The 17873-nt window shown below is 42.3% G+C and overlaps 1 protein-coding gene across 1 annotated transcript; it reads right to left on the bottom strand.

The window, feature by feature from the left end:
* Window positions 1-1713: 1713 nt before the first annotated feature.
* Window positions 1714-15613, bottom strand: LOC136017110 (SERTA domain-containing protein 2-like). Its single transcript, XM_065685115.1, is given in 5 exon segments — window positions 1714-5392; window positions 9532-9656; window positions 13005-13123; window positions 14128-14226; window positions 15090-15613. Coding segments are annotated over 5 exon segments (1278 nt in total). The 5' UTR covers window positions 15169-15613; the 3' UTR covers window positions 1714-4536.
* Window positions 15614-17873: the final 2260 nt, after the last annotated feature.

The raw sequence follows: 17873 nt of genomic DNA, 5'->3' as shown, positions 1-17873 counted from the left end.
ATTACTTTTGTAACTAAGTGTAACTCATCTTCCTCGCAGAACTAGCGAGTAGGTTATTTTCTTTCGTGTATTTCACTCTTGCTTGAGCTGGAAAGTGAACCTTTTTAAGTGTCCCTTCCAGTATATTGAACAGCCAATGCAGCACTTCAGGCAGCACCTGCATCTCCCTAGCCAGCCATGTTTTAAACCAGCACTGCACTGGGCTGTGCTGCTCAGCAGGCTTTTAAGTTCAAATCTTTCATTGTGGCTAAAACTGATAAAAATCTATGAAGTCATACACCATCTCTGAAGTGTCTTAACATAACCTGAAAGTAACACTTTAAAAATACTTTCTTAGAAGACTAAACTGCAGCATACCTCTGCAAGACAGCATTTTCTCTTGCTGAACTTCAAGATCCACCAGTACAAGCGCAGGTCTGTACCGCAGTGTCCCAGTCCACCAACGCAGACAGTGACAGGGCTGCCACCATGATGGTAACCACCTCACAGACAAAACCAGGTGTGTGTGTGAAGTTACTTCTAGACCTAGGCGTTTCATGCTGCAGTTAGCAGGCTCCAGGACAAAGGTAAGAATTCCCAGTCAGTAAGTAGCAGCCAATGCAGCCTTGTCAATAAAATTAAGTTCATTGCACAAGAGTCAGGACCTCATTTTAGAGGTCTGCAACAGGGTGGAAACCTTTAAACCTGAAGGTGCTGGTGTAATCTGCTTGTGTAGCAGCAGCAAACACCCTTCCCCTAGAACCAAGCAGCAGTATTTTTGTTCCAGACAAACAATTACACGAGCCTGAAGCATCAATGTTATGCGCAGCAAGGATACTTGCATCCACTACTTGGTTTCAAGCACAGCAACTCCTGAAGCAACACTATGAATGGCATGGGCTGGGAAGACTATGCAGGGCAGTCAAGACAGCAACTGGAGGACAGTTAAGTGCTAGCAAACATGGCATGTGTTCACAGCAGGAATCCCCAGCCCCACCAGCCACCCCTTGCTCTGCAGGGACAGGACACACAAAGGAATGCAATGTTGTAGAAAAAGTTAGTGGAAACTTAGAGCTAACAGCACGAACATTAGTAACAGCTAGAGTAGACACAGGAAGCAGCTTAAATACTAACAGGTGAAGTAGGCAAAGCCTATATAGATTGTGGTATATGAAATGCAGCAACCATATTACAACATGCCAAATGGTAAAATACAGAATTGGCCAAAACCAACCCAGAAGGATGCTGACAGTGTGTAGGAAGATGACAACTTGGCAGCTGCTTAGTAATGAGACAGCAAACAAATCAAACTAATAAAAACCAAGAAGACCCCAGGCTGTAATATTACTATTTCCCTGAAGTAGCACATGAAGGGTGGGGAGCTTTAACTTAAGGGTGCAATTGCCCAGGGATTTCTTCCTTCAGTGTTCCTCTTCAGAGGCACCAAGCTCAAGCTGCAGCACTATTAATATAAAGTGCTTTCATAAAGGAATCTATCTTTTGTCTTAGGTGGAAGACATGGTGGCTGGCATGCCTAATTTCCATAACAGAGAAGCTGTGTAAGGTATCTAGTCTTTCTGGTGAGAAATGAAGGGGGGTGTGGGTGTGTGTACAAGAGCAACAACCTAGGGAACACATTACATCATCATGAGTGAAAGACTAAACGAAGTGTGGCAAGGTACCACGTTCTTCTGGTTTGGTTTTAAAATACGGAAGGCTTCAGAATATAAATGGTTAAACTGCAAAACTGTGGCTTTTATTTCCAGACATACAATAAATAGGTCCACCACAACTAGCCTCTAACTTCATTTTACATGGAAGGATTTTAAAATTAATTTGTGCATATTTAAAAATTAAACTTCCCTTTGCACATAATCCTGTACATAACCGAACTGCATTACACACCAACTTATGGTCTTGGCACTGTGATGCAAGCAACCAATTAGAAACAGAGCTCTGTAGCAAGCACTTGAACAACAAATGCATTCTGAATTGCTGATAAAACATTTACCAACAATTTATTCTTTCTCCAAAGTATACAAAAACCTTCAGCATGTGAATGCTGAAGAACAAGCTGTCTCCTCTCACGTTTCTGTAGGGGCTGCAAGGCGAGCCTGTGGAATTAGTACGTGTTCACTATTTGCTACATGATACAATTTTCATACCAAAATATCTTTACTGCATAGTAACATTCCCTATTTTCAAATGCAAAAAGAAATTGGATGCTGTCTTTTTATCACCCATCACTAAATTTAAAGACATTTTTAACCACAACTCTGTTTCATCACAGTGCAGAAGGCCCTTAATATTTCAAGGATTTATTCAGTCATATCTTTAATACAAAAGTAGAGGCTGAGGAAAAGCCAGAGTAGTCTATACACAATGCACAATCTGTGTACATTCTGAAGCTGTACCTCTTCAGGAACTATTTATACACTCTTCAAACAAATCCCTTTATCCAGCAATTCAAAATACTTTAGATCAGAAGTTTTATATTAGAATCAATACATTATATGCATATAAATACATTTATACCCTTCGGTTGCTAAACAACCCAGATGGCTGCGAGGATGTGACCCAAACTGCTTCTCCGTTGGTTTGGGATACCAAACTGTAACGGCAGCTAACTGCTAACCAAAATAGTCACAGTAAAAAATAGAGATCTTTGCACAGGGTAGGTGTGCCACAGCATCAGTTAAGACTAGAAATAACTCTGTGACACCCTGGTCCCTTCAGTAGGGCCAGGATTTCAACTTCGGTGAGATGCAACACACAGGCAACAGTTTTTATCTCTGCCCATGCCCCATTCATGAAAAGTCTCAGCAGAACAACAGAAAAACAAATCCCAAACAACAAACCAAAGCTTTTACAACTGCAGATTTTTTTTACAAGACAGGTGCTGCAGCTTTCAAGAACAAAGTAAAGATTTTAGAATTAAAAAATAAAGTTAAAAAACAAACCCAAAAACTAATGTGCAAGTGTGTAATTCAGAAGACAATAGCAAGGATCAATACAGACCTCAGTTCAAGCTGAAACACAGTATCCAAACTGCCTTACGGAAAAATAGTTCTCACTGCAAATCTCATCTTCAGTTGATGAGTGCGCTTATATATACTTATATACAAGCCTGCCATCCAATGCACCCTCCTTCCCCGGGCCAGGCTGCTGCAGCAGCAGCAGCAGCTGCCACTATGATGTTCCAAAGCCCATGCAGGCCCCAGCCCCGGCACTGTGCCTGAGCGGTCAGACCCTGAGCTCCGTGGTAGCGACACAGCGGCACGATGGTACTTAGTCATCAGCACTGACTCACCATGCATCCATGAGTATTTCAGGAATATTCAAAGCAGTAAGCACTGGCATAGTAAGAAGTGTTCTCAACTTTGTTTCTTAAAGGATACAGCAATGTTGACTCTCTTCAGTATCCTCCAAAGGTGCTAGAAGTTTAAGTCTGAAGCGTTTCTTTCCACAATGCCAGGTTTACAAATGTGTATCTTTTTAAATAATATTGCACATAAAAATCATCTTAAACTTTATAGTGAAAGCAGGTTGAAGGACAGTGTTTTCCAAAATAGATTAAAAAGCTACCTGTACATAATAAGTTTTAATTTAAAGAACGCCAAGATTATTCAAAATCTAAGCACGTAATACTGACGGAAAAATGTTAAATTGCACAATCTACATATAAATTACATTTGTAAATACTTAAAAGTTTTTAAACATTGAATACCCTTGATTTCACAAATCAGCTAGGTCACTGCCAAAAGATCAGCTTAATGAGTTAGAAGTACTTTCCCCCAGAAAAATATAGAAACAAAAAGATCTGCAGTCTTAGACGAAGCACTGGAAAGAGTTAAAGCATTTCAGCTCAGAGGTAGTGCTAAACACATCCAACTAGAAGTCCATTATATTTGAACTATGATGAAATAACGTAGTAAAATGTAGAAAGACTATAAAATTTACAAAAATAAATAGTTCTGAATGCTTTAGAAAATGCAAGAGACTTCGTTTATAAGTGTCTTGATCTGCTTTTCTGACCAAAAGAAAGCAGTGTGTCTCATTTTTAAAATATACCATCTCTAGTAACGCATCTGCAATCCACACAATCCAACTACGCAACTCGGCGGATGCCAACTTGGCATAGACTCTGATATTAAAAATAAAGTGGAGGCTTTGTAAAAGATCATCTCATATGAAATTCGTTTTGCATGTAAATTTCTTCTGACAAATTAAAAATTGCACATAAAAAAGTTTATTGAAAGAGGCATGAGGGGTGATAAGGGTATGTGCCTATTGTTCCACATACGCCCTGGAAGGAAAATGATGATTGCACAGTTCTGATAAATAAATATTTCTTAAAAAAAAAAAAAAAAAAAAAAAAAAAAAATTAAATCTGCCACTCTTTTGGTTTCGAAGTTTTGGAATTACTTAGAAAATCCCACTATGGACAAATTATTTCAGTTTGTGTTTTAAAGAATTCTTTACAACTTTTCCAGTGGCTTCTATCCTGAAACCAAACGAAAAGTGGCAGTTAAAAAGTATCTTTGGGTAAAACAAGTATCAGGATCCAACGAGAATTTCCATGATGTGGTCCAAGTCACTCAGATCTGTTCTACACATCTGAATGTTGCTTGCTGAAGAAGAATTACAAGATGGAAAGGTTTTCAACGGTTCTTCTGTAGCGAGAGATGGTGGTCTGGGCGGCATTAGTGGAGGGCAACAAAAGTCTGAGTCATACATTGAAGTGTCAATGTCTTCAAAAATGTCATCTATCGCCAAATCCTTCAAGTAACTAGTTGAATTTGAAATCTCAAAGGAACCAAACACACATTCAGCTCCCTTCAAATCCTGTCTATCATCTTCTAGTTTTAGACCAGTATTTTCTGGAAACTTTGGCTGGTCATCTCCAGTAGGAACCAGACAAGTAGGTGGGCTTATATCTTCTACAAAGTCTAAATCTTTCAGAATAGATGAAATAGCAGATGACATATCATCATCTGAAACTATTAGCAGGCTATTTTCAATTGGGTCTTCTACAGACCGCAAGTCGCAACAGTTAGACTCTTGCTGACTAATACCTGAAGGCAACTGGAGAGAAATTCCAGATGATTCCATCCCTGTGTAGCTGTGAGAACTAGGAGTAATGCCAGGGCAGACATTAATTGGCTGCTGATTACTCTCCTGTCTCATTTCCTCTTGAATTTGCCGTACTGTGTTGGCTATGAGGACAGACCGGTGCAAGTTTGGTTCCACCAGCATTTTGTATGTCTGTAACTTGGTGAGGCACATATTAAGCACCAACTGCCTCTTAAGCGGGTATGGCAGGTTTCGACTGGAATCAAAGGCACTCGAGAGGCCAGCCATGTTCTCCTCATAGTCACTCAGCTTGCGTTTTAGACCTCTCCCCAACATGAACCTGAAAGACAGAAATTATGAATTAATCTTGAGCAAGACTATCGCTTCTGCAAGATCTCAACAGATACTTTTGAAAAGTCTGGGGTGCACAATGTACAGGTTAACTTTGACTCTAATGCCACAGAATACTGAAAGAATTTCATTGAGAAGATGCACTTTCCAGCTCTATTGTTTTGGAGCAATTTATTTTTTGTAAGAAAACATGAAAATAAATATAGTAGCTGTTTTGCAAAAAAAGCTATATACTTTTATGTTTTAGGTTACAGGTTTAATTTTAACTGTACCATGAGAAAATGAATTTAATTATTCAAAATCTTTAACAGGTAAGCTTTTTAGCCTCTTTAAATTATATAGCAAACAAATTCATTAATGAGAAACATTGAATGTCCACATGAAATAAACAAATGCTTATACTAAGGATTATAATAACTGTACAGACTATTTCAACATTTTCATTTTAACATTCATTCCTAGGTCCAGTAGGTAAGACTTTAAAGCTAGTTTCAACACCCACTTTTATCTCTCTGAGGGTCCTGCCCAGTGTGTCTCTGAGAAACCTCTACAAAACTAATTTCTCTCCCTCGCTGGTAACTTTAAGTTGTTTTACTACACTTGAACTACACAGCCAGGCCAGCAAGAGGGCCTCCCATGGGATCCTTATATCCATTCCATAGCTTGTTAGTTTATTTAAATGGGGGAGTAAATTTGGCTAGGTCACAGAGCTCACAGAACGATGATCAATGCTCATGGCTGCTGGTTCACAACTTGCTACTGACTTAATGCTAAGGATATCCAGCAACAGACTATCAAATGGCATTTTACAAGTGACCAATTCTGGTAAACAGCTAAAAGAAAAGAAAGAACGTAGCTGCTTTCAGCCTGCTTTGTGTGCTTTTGCATTGAAATATTGTAAGTCTAGAACACTGTGGTACAAAAACCCTATATGCATACACACCTAAAATGCATGTGACCCAAACAACTGAAAAAAAAAAAATGAAGCAGTTGTAACTCAGACACCCAATGGCAGATTAAGGGCAGATCCTTCACACACAATGATCCAGACCCTGCATGCTGCAGAGGGCCTCCCAACTTCCTTTTCATGTGAGCACTGGATACTGCCAGCAATAGCTCAGCTGATTGCTGCAGCTGCCAGCTGCTAGCCTGTTGCTACACTTTCGGGGACAAGGAGGAGGCAGCAGGATAAACCCTCTTTTGCTTTTGGGATTTCTCCAGATTTGCAGGAAGCACAGCAGGGCTCCATGGCTACATCCGTCTGCCTAGACAAGACTGTTGGAGAACTCAGCTCCTCTGGAGGAACAGTGCACACTGCTCCATAGAGTACACAAGAAAAAACAGGCACTTGCTAGATAAGCTTAAGACTTCTTGAGCATACCCACTTTTTTTTTTGGGGGGGGGAGGGGAAAGAAAGGGGGAGGCAGACATAGCTGGATTAAATTAAATTTGTCATAAAAATGCATTTATATATAACAGGCAGTAGCAGTCTGGCCTATAGTTCAGTTTACTACATGTTCACTATTGAAACAAAACAAAAAACCTTTCATTGTAATTTTACCAGTGCTGCATTTTTAAACATCATAAGGTGTCTGGATGTGCCTGTTTACCTGGGTGATCTTACCACACCTACCATGCACTGCTCCCCCATTCCAGCACCCTGTTCAGAGCAAATAGGCCAGACAGTACTGAGCATTCAAACAAACAAAATCAGAAAGCCGAACACAAAGTTCAGACACCAAATATAATAACAGGAAGTATTTTGGGGGGCAGCGCATGTCAGCCATCTCAGTCAAACTATTAACACTGTCAGCAACCAGTAATTTTAGACAGAATCTAAGGAAAAAAATCACAATTATGCAGGATTTACAGTAAAACTGTTGCTAATTATACCAACTCATATCACGAAGACAATTAGTGCCTGTAAATCACAGAAAACTCACAATAAAAATCAACAACTCTCCATTTTCAGTAGCATTTAAATGTTGTGCGCTACTTAAGGCACCGCCCCATATCATTACTGTAACAAATAGAAACATATCAAAATGGTTATTTGGTCACTAAGCACCATTGCTCCCGCATACTGCACATTTGGCTTTTTCTATTTTAGTTTTTTTTCTCCACTACTTTAAGCAGGCCAAAAATTCAGACTCATAAGGGAACAAAATTAACGCTGTACAGCAAAAAAGCAATTCTGACATGTTCAGAATGCCTGGTTTTGACAATTCACTGCTTTTAATATATTTTAAAATAACACATTTACACTTCATTAGCCACATGAAATAACAGACTTATCTATGTTAATTATATAAATACTGTTAATTTCTAACATCCCAAAAATGTGCTAGTATTTAAATTCTGTAAAGCAAGCTTACAAAGCAAGCAACTATGATATGCAAGGATATATAATTTCACAAAAACAACTTAAAACGAAACGCTTAACATTTAAATTCATCCAGCAGTCTAATCAAGCTAAACATTTCATCCTCACATATGCAGACACCCTCCTTTTCATTCCTTAAATCTTCTTCATAAAATTTGTCCCAGAGCATTCTAGAAACATGTAACAAAAGATTGAGCATGACAGCACTTTGAACTACAAAAATGAAGTGCAAGAAACATTATTTGCTCCAACTTCAGATATTTCTACTTAACAGACTTCACACTCTCTAGATGTCAAAAGATATATTTTGTTCTAAATACACACAGTCCTAGCTTATGTTGTAAAAATTCTGCCTATTTAGTATGATTTCTGCTTAATTGCAAGGATCCCTAAGTCTCCCTCCAGAAGCAAGATGACTTCAGAGGTTACGTAAAAATTTGGAACAGGCTAATGAAAGCCAGAGTACCACTGGTACAGTGCATTTAAAAATTACTAGTGTCATGGTTGCTACAGGAGACATTAAATTTCTGTTCTTGTCAAACACTCAGCTGCTGACCTACAAAAGATACAAAGCCCCTTTGTTACCAGCTAATCTACACTTTATCAGGCCTTTTGCATTATTTTCTAACATGAGAATTTGTGACAGGGTCATATCCTTAACAACCTACTCCGTATTTTTTTAAGTAACTTGTCATTTTGTAGCATTACATATTAACACACACATCCCAAATCCAAAATTCACACAGCAGTCAAATGCACTCTTCTGATAGCACTACTTTGCAATGTAGGATGTGGGTCACATTATTATGAAGTGCTTTTCCACGTCAGTTTTTGGTACTAAGGAAAACAAACGCAAGTCCACACAAAAATCCATGGTAGTATGCCCAGACAAAACGACTGCTGCACAGTTGTCAGTCCTTCCAATCAGCTGAGAGAATGGCACAGCCAGTTCAAAGGAACATAAATAGGGCATAATAAACCACAAAGAGTGTCTAGAAATTGCAATCTCCTTACTCCAGCCTAATTCCAGGAACCTACTCAGATCATGAATCAACTGGATCAAGTAACAGGACTTCAGAACACGCCAATCTGATAACTGCAATTTGTAAGTAAATAAACTCAATAAAAATTAAAAGTTTATGCCAACTTCAAATGTGAGGTCTATACACAGCTGTTCAATAATAAGCTGAAAGTCACCCTTCTCCTGAACTCTTTCTTAAAGTTCAACAACCAAATTTTTTTGAGTTCAGATGCTCTATTTTAGAATCTTTTGTCATTAAAAACCCAAGAACAATGAGGAACACCACATATCCGTAATTTTTTTCTGGCATTTTTTCATATTCTCTCATAATGCAAACTGAGCCATAAACCATTTATGGCAGAATGCTTTTTTAATTACAATTACGTTGCAGATACAGAGAAAAGGAAACAAACTGAACTCAGCATTTAGGAGCACCAAATTCATGTAGTTCATGTTACTGAACTACAAAGGAGTCTGTGCACAGAAATTCTGCCCATGACACCATGTTCCTCAGTTCCTTCCAGCTCTATGGAGGACATTTCACAGAAACTCCTCCCTGCTAAGATAGGAAGAAGCACCATGCACTGTAATCCTACACCATACCAGGGTTTGAAAAAATTTGGAGGGAAGAGGCACGTCCCTGGGTTGGCAAATCCACACACAATACCAAACAAACAGGCCTGGTCAGACCGTGCAGTTACTCAGAAGAAACATTCCACGCTACCAAAACGTGTGTTATGGACAATACAGGACTCGTGCCACCATTTCAGAGGGAAAAACACAGCCCCATCTGTCATAGGGCCTGAAAGTCCAGTGCAGCTGCCACTGACACATGGTTAGGAAGTACATCTGGAAACAGTCACAAAAAAGAATGCAGCATGTGAAACCCCTCAATTATTTCTATTTGGGCAAACTACTACTTAATTTCCTCTTCCTCACCTTCCAAAAAAGGTTTTAAGAGCAAGTTAAACAATGTTTGGAACTCTGAGCTTTAATTTTCAGTAGAGAAAAACTTCAAAAGTAATGAGTATAAAAAATTCAACTGGAACAGCATTGTCTGAATGTGAACTTTTCGTGCACATAACAAGCTAGTCAACTACACAAGAGTGATTCATTTACCATTACAGAATATGTTCCAATAGCAAGATCATCAGTAAGGTACTTGGCCTGTACTACACAGGTCAAAATAATTTTACTGATAGTGGTCCATTCTGACTTTTCTGTTTAAGATGTTATTAAATTCAGACTTCCTTGATCCTTTTCATACAGCCACACTGTTGCATTTTCCAGCCTAAGACTGTCTCAAAGTGAAAACTTACTTTCCCTGTACGACAGAAATACCGGATTTGAACAGGTGTAAACACTTCATGAGTGAAAGCTGCCTGTCTAGTTTTCAGTAATCCAACTTCTGTATTAAAATCAAAATTAGAGACTCCTTGACATTGTAATTTGGGTAATTCCCTTTCAAAGTTTCCTTTGGCTCCTAACTGTAGAAGCCACGTAACAGTAAAACCGAACAGAAGTCTCTTCGGATTATACACTTGTGTTAGTGACTGACTGAAGCCCGCTGAAAACCTGATTTACTGCTCTCCTCTTTTCCACGGACCCACATTTCATAAGCATGCATCCATCTGTGGGAAGTGCAAAGGAAGACAAATGTCCTTATCGTTATTTCTCAAAATTACCTGATGTATATCATATACTATTTTTAATGATAATCTTTCCCCTACCTGACACAGACTTTGGCTTAGACAGCACAACTTCTTTAGTAGTTTTTATTAAGTTGTGGACTGGCTCTTGACTAGTATAATGTATATAATATATTTTCCATGTAGAAGCAGCTGCACAAGAAAAGGGTACAGTTGAAGGTATGGTTAGCAGACACAGTATAAATCCCTTCCTCCCATCCAGACTTAGCACTGATCACTTAGACATGACTTACATAACACAGTAAGCTGTCAGACTGTACAGAACAGTGCATCTGATCTGGTGTCCTCAGCAAGTGCTGGGGATCCCCGTATAACATCACATCTTGACTGTTAGCAAATATTAAGAGGAAGTGAAGGAAGGAGGATTAAACACCTTAGAAAACACCACAGGAGAAGAAAAAAAAATAAAAAAAAAAAAAAAGGAAGTTGGGCCTGAAGGCACTTTAAAACACACCAAAAAGTGTTTAAGTCCACTGCTTCCCCACCCCCCTCCAGCCCTGCCCCAGTTTAGCCAAGATGAGTAACTGCTGAAGAAGGCATGAGTGACTAGAAGTGTGCATACAGGGAGGAGTGCAGTCCTACCAGACCAGCTTACTCCCATACCTAAACTCCTATGTAACAACTTCTTTAAAGGAGTCACAAATGACCAGAAAACAGCTGCTCAAAGAAGGGAGAATTAACATTAACTTTTTGATCTCCAAATCCTAACCTATAACACATATAAGTCTGTTACTAATAAAGCAACTGGGACACAGAATCAAGATATGACACTGTTCAGACTTCACAACAGAACAGAATAATCCACGTATGCTCACAGAAAGTAAACCCTAAAACCACACAGAAAAAAACCCACACCTATGGATGTACTCAACATATAGGCTGAATAATTGTTAAGCAGAGAAGCAGAATGAGAGGAAGACTGAGTCTAGCACAGAATTAGTCTGGAATATATAACCTTCCCACTGTCACTTCACTATCTGTGGAAGCAGAGAGTAAGTGCGTATCACACACCCCAGTATTTCAGGAGCTGAAATGATGTTTACAAAGCATCTGCAGTTTAAGTTTTACCTTGATTTAACAGCTAGTTTGAAACCCCCCTTCCCAACCTGTTTGTGTTATGTCTACTGGGATCTGTAAAATTCCTGCACTTAAAGGACATCTTCCTAAATTCCTTACTCCCATTTTACTTCATAAAGCACTGGTAGTAAGAGCTTTGCGGGAGAAGAAACTCCTCTTTTAGGATGCGGAACTTCCACACACTAGAACAAGTGGATGTGGGCTCTTTACAACAGTAAATGAACCATATTCTCAGCACTAGTATATTAGCAGCTAATATAGACCACTGCTCAGGCAGCACCAGTCTCAGCTTTTTCTCTACTTAGGTAGAAAAAAAATTTTATCCTTGAAAGTAAACGAACAAAATCACTATCACTCTTTCTCCTTCCTCTCCCCCTCTATGATTGTGTATTTAGTTCCACATTTACAAATAAAACCCACAGGTATATATTTTTAATATGAGTTTGTTTAGTAGATTCTTTTTTTTTTTAGTGGAAGAAGGGACCAGAATCATTTAAACCAAGGTTCAACAGTAGTTAGCAAAAGCTAAAACATGATGAAGAGTTACTAAATCTAGGAACTCCCATAGTAAAACTAAACTGTAATTAAATAAGAACATGAAGGAACCCAAACAAGAACCAAACCACCACAGTTCCACCAAAGTATCTCACTGGAGAGAGAAATGATCATTAGAACTACAAACGCGATGATAGGACTCTTCAAAGCTTGTTCTACTCAACTGAACAGTTCTCAACCCTTTTTCTTAACAGTATCTATTTACTTCAAATACAGAGAGATGTATTCACCTACATAACAGTGACATGTATTTCAGGGTTACAGTGATCTGAATAAAGACCCATTCATGATAAAACTTTTAACTTATTAACTACATCAGATCAGTACACCCATACTGTAACAGAAAAATCAGACCATTAATTAAGGACTGTGCATTTACTCTAGCTCTCTTTATCGGATATTTAGGTAAATAATTTTCAACAGCCAAATCAGAAATCACTTTAAATTTTCTCTAAGAGAGTAGCACACCACTTTTCTTCAGTATCTAAAGTGCCTTCTCCTCATAAGACAGGACTGTAAACTCAATTTCAGCAACTGAGCGGTGGACCTCACTGTAAGACTGAGGCCTTGGATACCAAATTTCCCACAGATATGACCTGACGGCAATGTTATGCTCTTTGTGACATTATAATACTTTATAATAAAGGGGGGGGGGGGGGGAAATGTAAATTCAGAATATACAAATCAAAGAGCTTATCCTATTCAGTAAGCCTAAAGCACTTCACTTTATACTACATACCTCATTTTTATTTTTCAGTTTACCATCCTAACCTACAAAAATAACATCTACAGCTGATTATCAGAACTTGCATTATGCACATAAGGTATCGTTTCATAAGAACATACAAGTAGTTACCCTTAGAAAACAGAAAGGAGTCCAGGCAGGAAGATTCCAGGTTTTGCATAAAGTGTCCTCATCCAATAGTCTTGAACTATTCACGAGGCCAAGCCACCTACCGAGGCAGGATGATGTGACTTAAGGGGAAAAAGAAAAAAAAAAAAAAAAAACCAGTATTTCATTACCATGTGTTTTATTCTTTTTTTATCACAACTATTAAGCAAACTTTTTAAACAATTTGTGCTAAATCCTATTAAAACAGTTAAACTGTAAGAAAAACTGAAGTTCATGAATACACAGAAATAAGAGGACCTAACAGTTTCACCTATGAACACATAAAACCATGGAAATTACCTTTCATAAATGAATACTACAGAATAGAATGCTGATCCTCTAAGTGTTAGGCTTTAGGATAAGAACTTGCATTGATACTTCTTCAGGTTACTGAACACCCATTTACTGTTGGAGTCATCTCAGTAATCACATATCAGTAGAGACAATACCATGAACTGTAAAGAAATACATCTTAGAATTACCCCTAACATTTACAGGCTACAAAAGGAGTCCGATTTTTTCTTAAATTCCCTAATTTTTCTAGTTTCAGCACACATAAAGCTCATATAAGAAGATAACTGGCAGGATATTCTATGATTGCATATAATATTCAGTGTCACATAATTTTCACCAAAACCCTGATAAAGCAGCATCTGCAGTTTGGGTAGAAAGAAACTGCATGGATTAGATCAAGGCACTGGAAATGCTAGAAAATGTGAAAAGGCTGAAGTGACAGTGAACTATGGACTCAACTACAAGATGTGGAGGGAACTGCATGTTCCATGCTCTTGAGGTCTCAACTCCATCTAAAGAAGCAAAGATTTTTAATTCCAAGAATTAAACCCCTTATATAAACTAAGAGCCTACTGTCAGGACTGTATGTAAGGTTGGTTTGTGTACAATACACACACACACACACACAGAGACCCCTGCCCCTCAACTACCACAAACCAATTACTTCACCAATTTACCACAAGAGCAAGGATCATTACTTATCCAGATAAACACAGTCTTCGTGACCAAGGATTAGGAGATCGTAAGTTATTTTACAGATCTTAACATAATACACAGTGAAAGGCAGTCTTACATTTGAATTGACGGACAAGTAAACGAACACAGTTCATCTTACATAGCAACTCATAGACTGATGCTAGCAAAGGTTTCCTCCGCTTACAGAGTCTTGGAACTGTAAAGATGCAGTAAAGCAGCAGTAAAATGCCCATGACCTAAGAACACCATATCTAACCCACAGCAATAAACACAGTAATATCTCCCTCCTCCTAGAAGCTAACTTTTTTCCCATCATAAGGGGATCCATGCTACTTGTGAATGAAAAAATAAAACCAAATACACAAATGAAGATTCACAACCTATCTGCTTTGAAACAGCAGGACTTCAGAAAGTCACTACTAAGGTTTATTAAAGCGTACTTGTTAGGTCACAGGGGGGAGGCACACATTCACTGTGTTTTCTACGCAATGAACATGAAACATTAAATGTTTTAGAATGTTAAGTCTCTTTAGTAATAAAGAATCCTGGAGAAGCTAAGAAGCATTCTAATTGTGTTGATTGTATGTTAGAAGTCCAGTCTTTTGCTAGAAGTCCAAGAAGTTACCAAATTTAATTCCTTTATTACATACTTTAAAGGACTCTTGGCAAAATTAACTGTTGAGGTTATGATTTTTCCACTATGCTTTCATTCGTCCTGACATTAGGATGAGTGTCAGGAAGAGCTACAGATGCAAGGTTACAAGGTTTAGTTTTTACAATCTGATTAAAAAAACCCAAGCAAATCCAAACTACACAAGACACACGGTAGCTGCAAATCACTATAAATTGTATGTTCAGTAGATTCTTTTTTCTGTCTTTTTCTTTGACCATCTCCCCACAGAGTTTCCTACTACCTATTTATGGGTCACTTCAGAAATCTGATATTACAGCATTTATTTCAATGTTAACGCTATTTTCCACATTGCAGTTCACTGCCTGAACTAAAGAATATTAGCCAAATCAAAAACAAAACAGAAAACTACTGCACAGGGCTCTTACCTCTGTTTCTGGAAATGAACTGTTCCAACACAGTTTGAAAAATTCCAGGCCTATCTAGGGCAGACATTATTAACTGCATCTATTAGTGAGATGAATTTACGACATGCATAGAAGAGGAAAAGCTTAGGCACTTCCAGTCTTACTCACCTACTTGCAGGCCAGACTAACATATACCTTTACCGAGTCGAATAAAACCAGCTATTAAAAACCTAACTGCAGCGAACACACAAATCGTAGCTACCACAGAGGCAGCGGTCACGAGTGCCAAAATTAAAAAGGTGCGATCCGGGGAAAGCCTCCTTCCTGCCACCCTTCCTGCAGCCACTCCTGCGAGTGCACACGTACTAATGAAGCCCAAGGGAGCCTGCCACCATTTGGCCTTTGTGGAAGGAGACTAGTTGGTACTTCCTGCAGCGGCCGCCCGCGCCTCCCCCCCTCCCCGCAGCAGCGGGCAGCAGTAACCAGAGACAACCTTGGGCTTCCCGAGCTGCGAAAAGTTACACTCCTCCCCCTTCCTCCTCCCCGGCTTACCAGAGACCCCGGCCAAGCTAATTATAACGGCGCTAACAACTTCTACCGCAGTCCCCGCTCCTAACGTCCTGCTCCCCAGCCTCCCCAGCCCCAGCCGAACTCCCCCCACACTTCTCCCCCCGCCGTCCCTCCTCCTCCGGGCCCGCCGTGCCACACTCCCCCTCCCGCCGTCCCTCCCCACCTGTCTCCGTTCCCCGTCCCCGCGCTCCGCCGGGCCTGGGCCCCCGCCCGTGCCCTGCCCCCCCCCCCCCCCGGGCAGGGCCCCCTGCTCCCTCAGGGGGCTCCCGACGCCCCCCGCCCCGCCCGGCCCCGCGGTCCCTCCCCCGCACACCGTGCCGTCTCCCCGCACGCAGGCTCGCCGGCTCCACGGCCGCCGAGGGTAGGGGCTTCCCTCCCGCCCCCGGACCCTCACGGCACCTCCCCCGGAGCCACCGCCCGGCCCGGCCCGGCCCGGCCCAACCCGACCCGGCCCGGCACCCCCACCTGGGAGCGGTGGAGCCCCCGTTCCTCCGCAGCCCGCCGTGCCCTCCTCAGCCAACCGGCCAAGCTCCCTCCGGCGGGGCTGGGACTCCGACCGGAGGAGGCGGAGGCAGCGCCACCCCCGCCGGGCCCCGGCAGCGTCCGCTCCGCCCTTCCCTCCGCCCGCGGCACCCACAGCGCCGGCGGGGGGCAGGGGGCGCTGCGTGCACCGCGCTCGCCAGCTGGCCGCCTTCCTATTGGCCAGCGGCCCTTTCAACCTGCCCAGCAACCATTTTCTCACTGGCAGGCCAGCCGCGGAGGGGGGTTGAGGTCTGACCAGCCCGGCGGCACCGCCCAATGAGAAAGCCTGGAGAGCTAGGGCGGGCGGGGCCGCGCGCCGGCTTCGCCCAATCGGAAAGCGGGTACCGCCGCGGAGGTGCTCTTGCTCCGGGAGGGGCCCCCACCCGCGCGGCGGGGGATGGGAGGTGGTGTCCGCTGGAGCGGGGCCGCTGCGGGCGGCGGGGGCCCGGCCCCCCCCCACCGTGTCCTCGCTGTGGCTATGACTCAGGGTCGGTCTCCGACCGGAGCTGCCGGATTCCAAGCAGGGTGGCCGTGGAGCGCCATCCGTGCTGCTGCCGTGTGCAGGGCGTTCGGGAGACGGCGCACGCACACGCCTGCCGGCCGGCGCTGGCCCGCCTCAAACATTGCACAATCCTCCACGCTCACCAGAGCGCCTTTTCCGTTAAAGATGAGGCAGTTTGGGCCACGTTCAAACCTCCTGTGTTTGCTTTCCACGGGTATTTGCGTAAGCGAGTTACAGCGGCACAAGTGCTTGTGTAAACGGATTTCAAAATCTGACACGAACCGGTTGTAAAGATCGATTCCGAGCCTTCGCCGGGGCCTGCCGCGGGCAGCCTGGGGGGCCCCAAAACCCTGCGTGGCTCCCTGGGACGAGCTTAGATTAACCGGTAAAACAGTGAAAACAACACGGGGGCACGTCCTTCCTGCGCCTGATGTGAGCACAGGCCAAATGCACACACAGGTTGTACGCTGTTCTGGTCAGTACCACAGGAACACTTCAGTTCTTTGCTGGAGAGAAGCTGCGACTTCGATGAAATACCACTCTGAAACCCTTCAGGTTCAACGGATTTTAACCGTTGTGTTGTGGTAGGAGAGGCTTGTGAAGGGGTAGGAGTGTGCTCGGCCCAAGGGAAGGGGCGAAATGCAGAGGCGCAGAGAGCCGCAGCCGAGCCCGCAGGATCCATAGCTGAAGGAGAGGGGCCGGCGCTGTGGGGCCTCCTTTCTGCTGCAGTGTGCCGCCCGCCGCCGGTGCCCGACCACAGCTGGGCTCCGACCGCGCTGCCGGGGTCACAAAGCGCAGAAAGGGAGCGAGTGCTGCCGTAAGAATCATTAATGAATCCTTTTCGACGGGCTGCCGGGGATGTGCCTGCGGGAAGGATGCCTCCCGGCACGGCCGAAGGGTGACACCCCTATCCCCACGGTCCATCTGCTCACCAAATGTGAGCAGGGGACCGGTGGCAGCGCTATGGGGGAAGAGTGAATCGAATATCCCTGCCCTTGTACCCCTTCCCTTCCCACTTTGTACTGTAGTGCAAGTGGAAGAGTAACTCCAAGATGTTCAGGATTCTCTCTGCTCAAGCCAAGCAGGGCCAAACGGGAGGAATGCAATAGGACCAACCCCTGCCATATGCTAGGGATTATCTCCAAGGAATACACAGGAGAGGCATACAAAGGGAACTGGTGTTGAAGGGAGAGACCGGGAATGATTATGTC

This window comes from Lathamus discolor, chromosome 6 (genome assembly GCF_037157495.1).
Source record: "Lathamus discolor isolate bLatDis1 chromosome 6, bLatDis1.hap1, whole genome shotgun sequence".
Lineage (NCBI taxonomy): Eukaryota > Metazoa > Chordata > Aves > Psittaciformes > Psittacidae > Lathamus > Lathamus discolor.
This window is presented reverse-complemented; position numbering and strand designations above follow the sequence as displayed.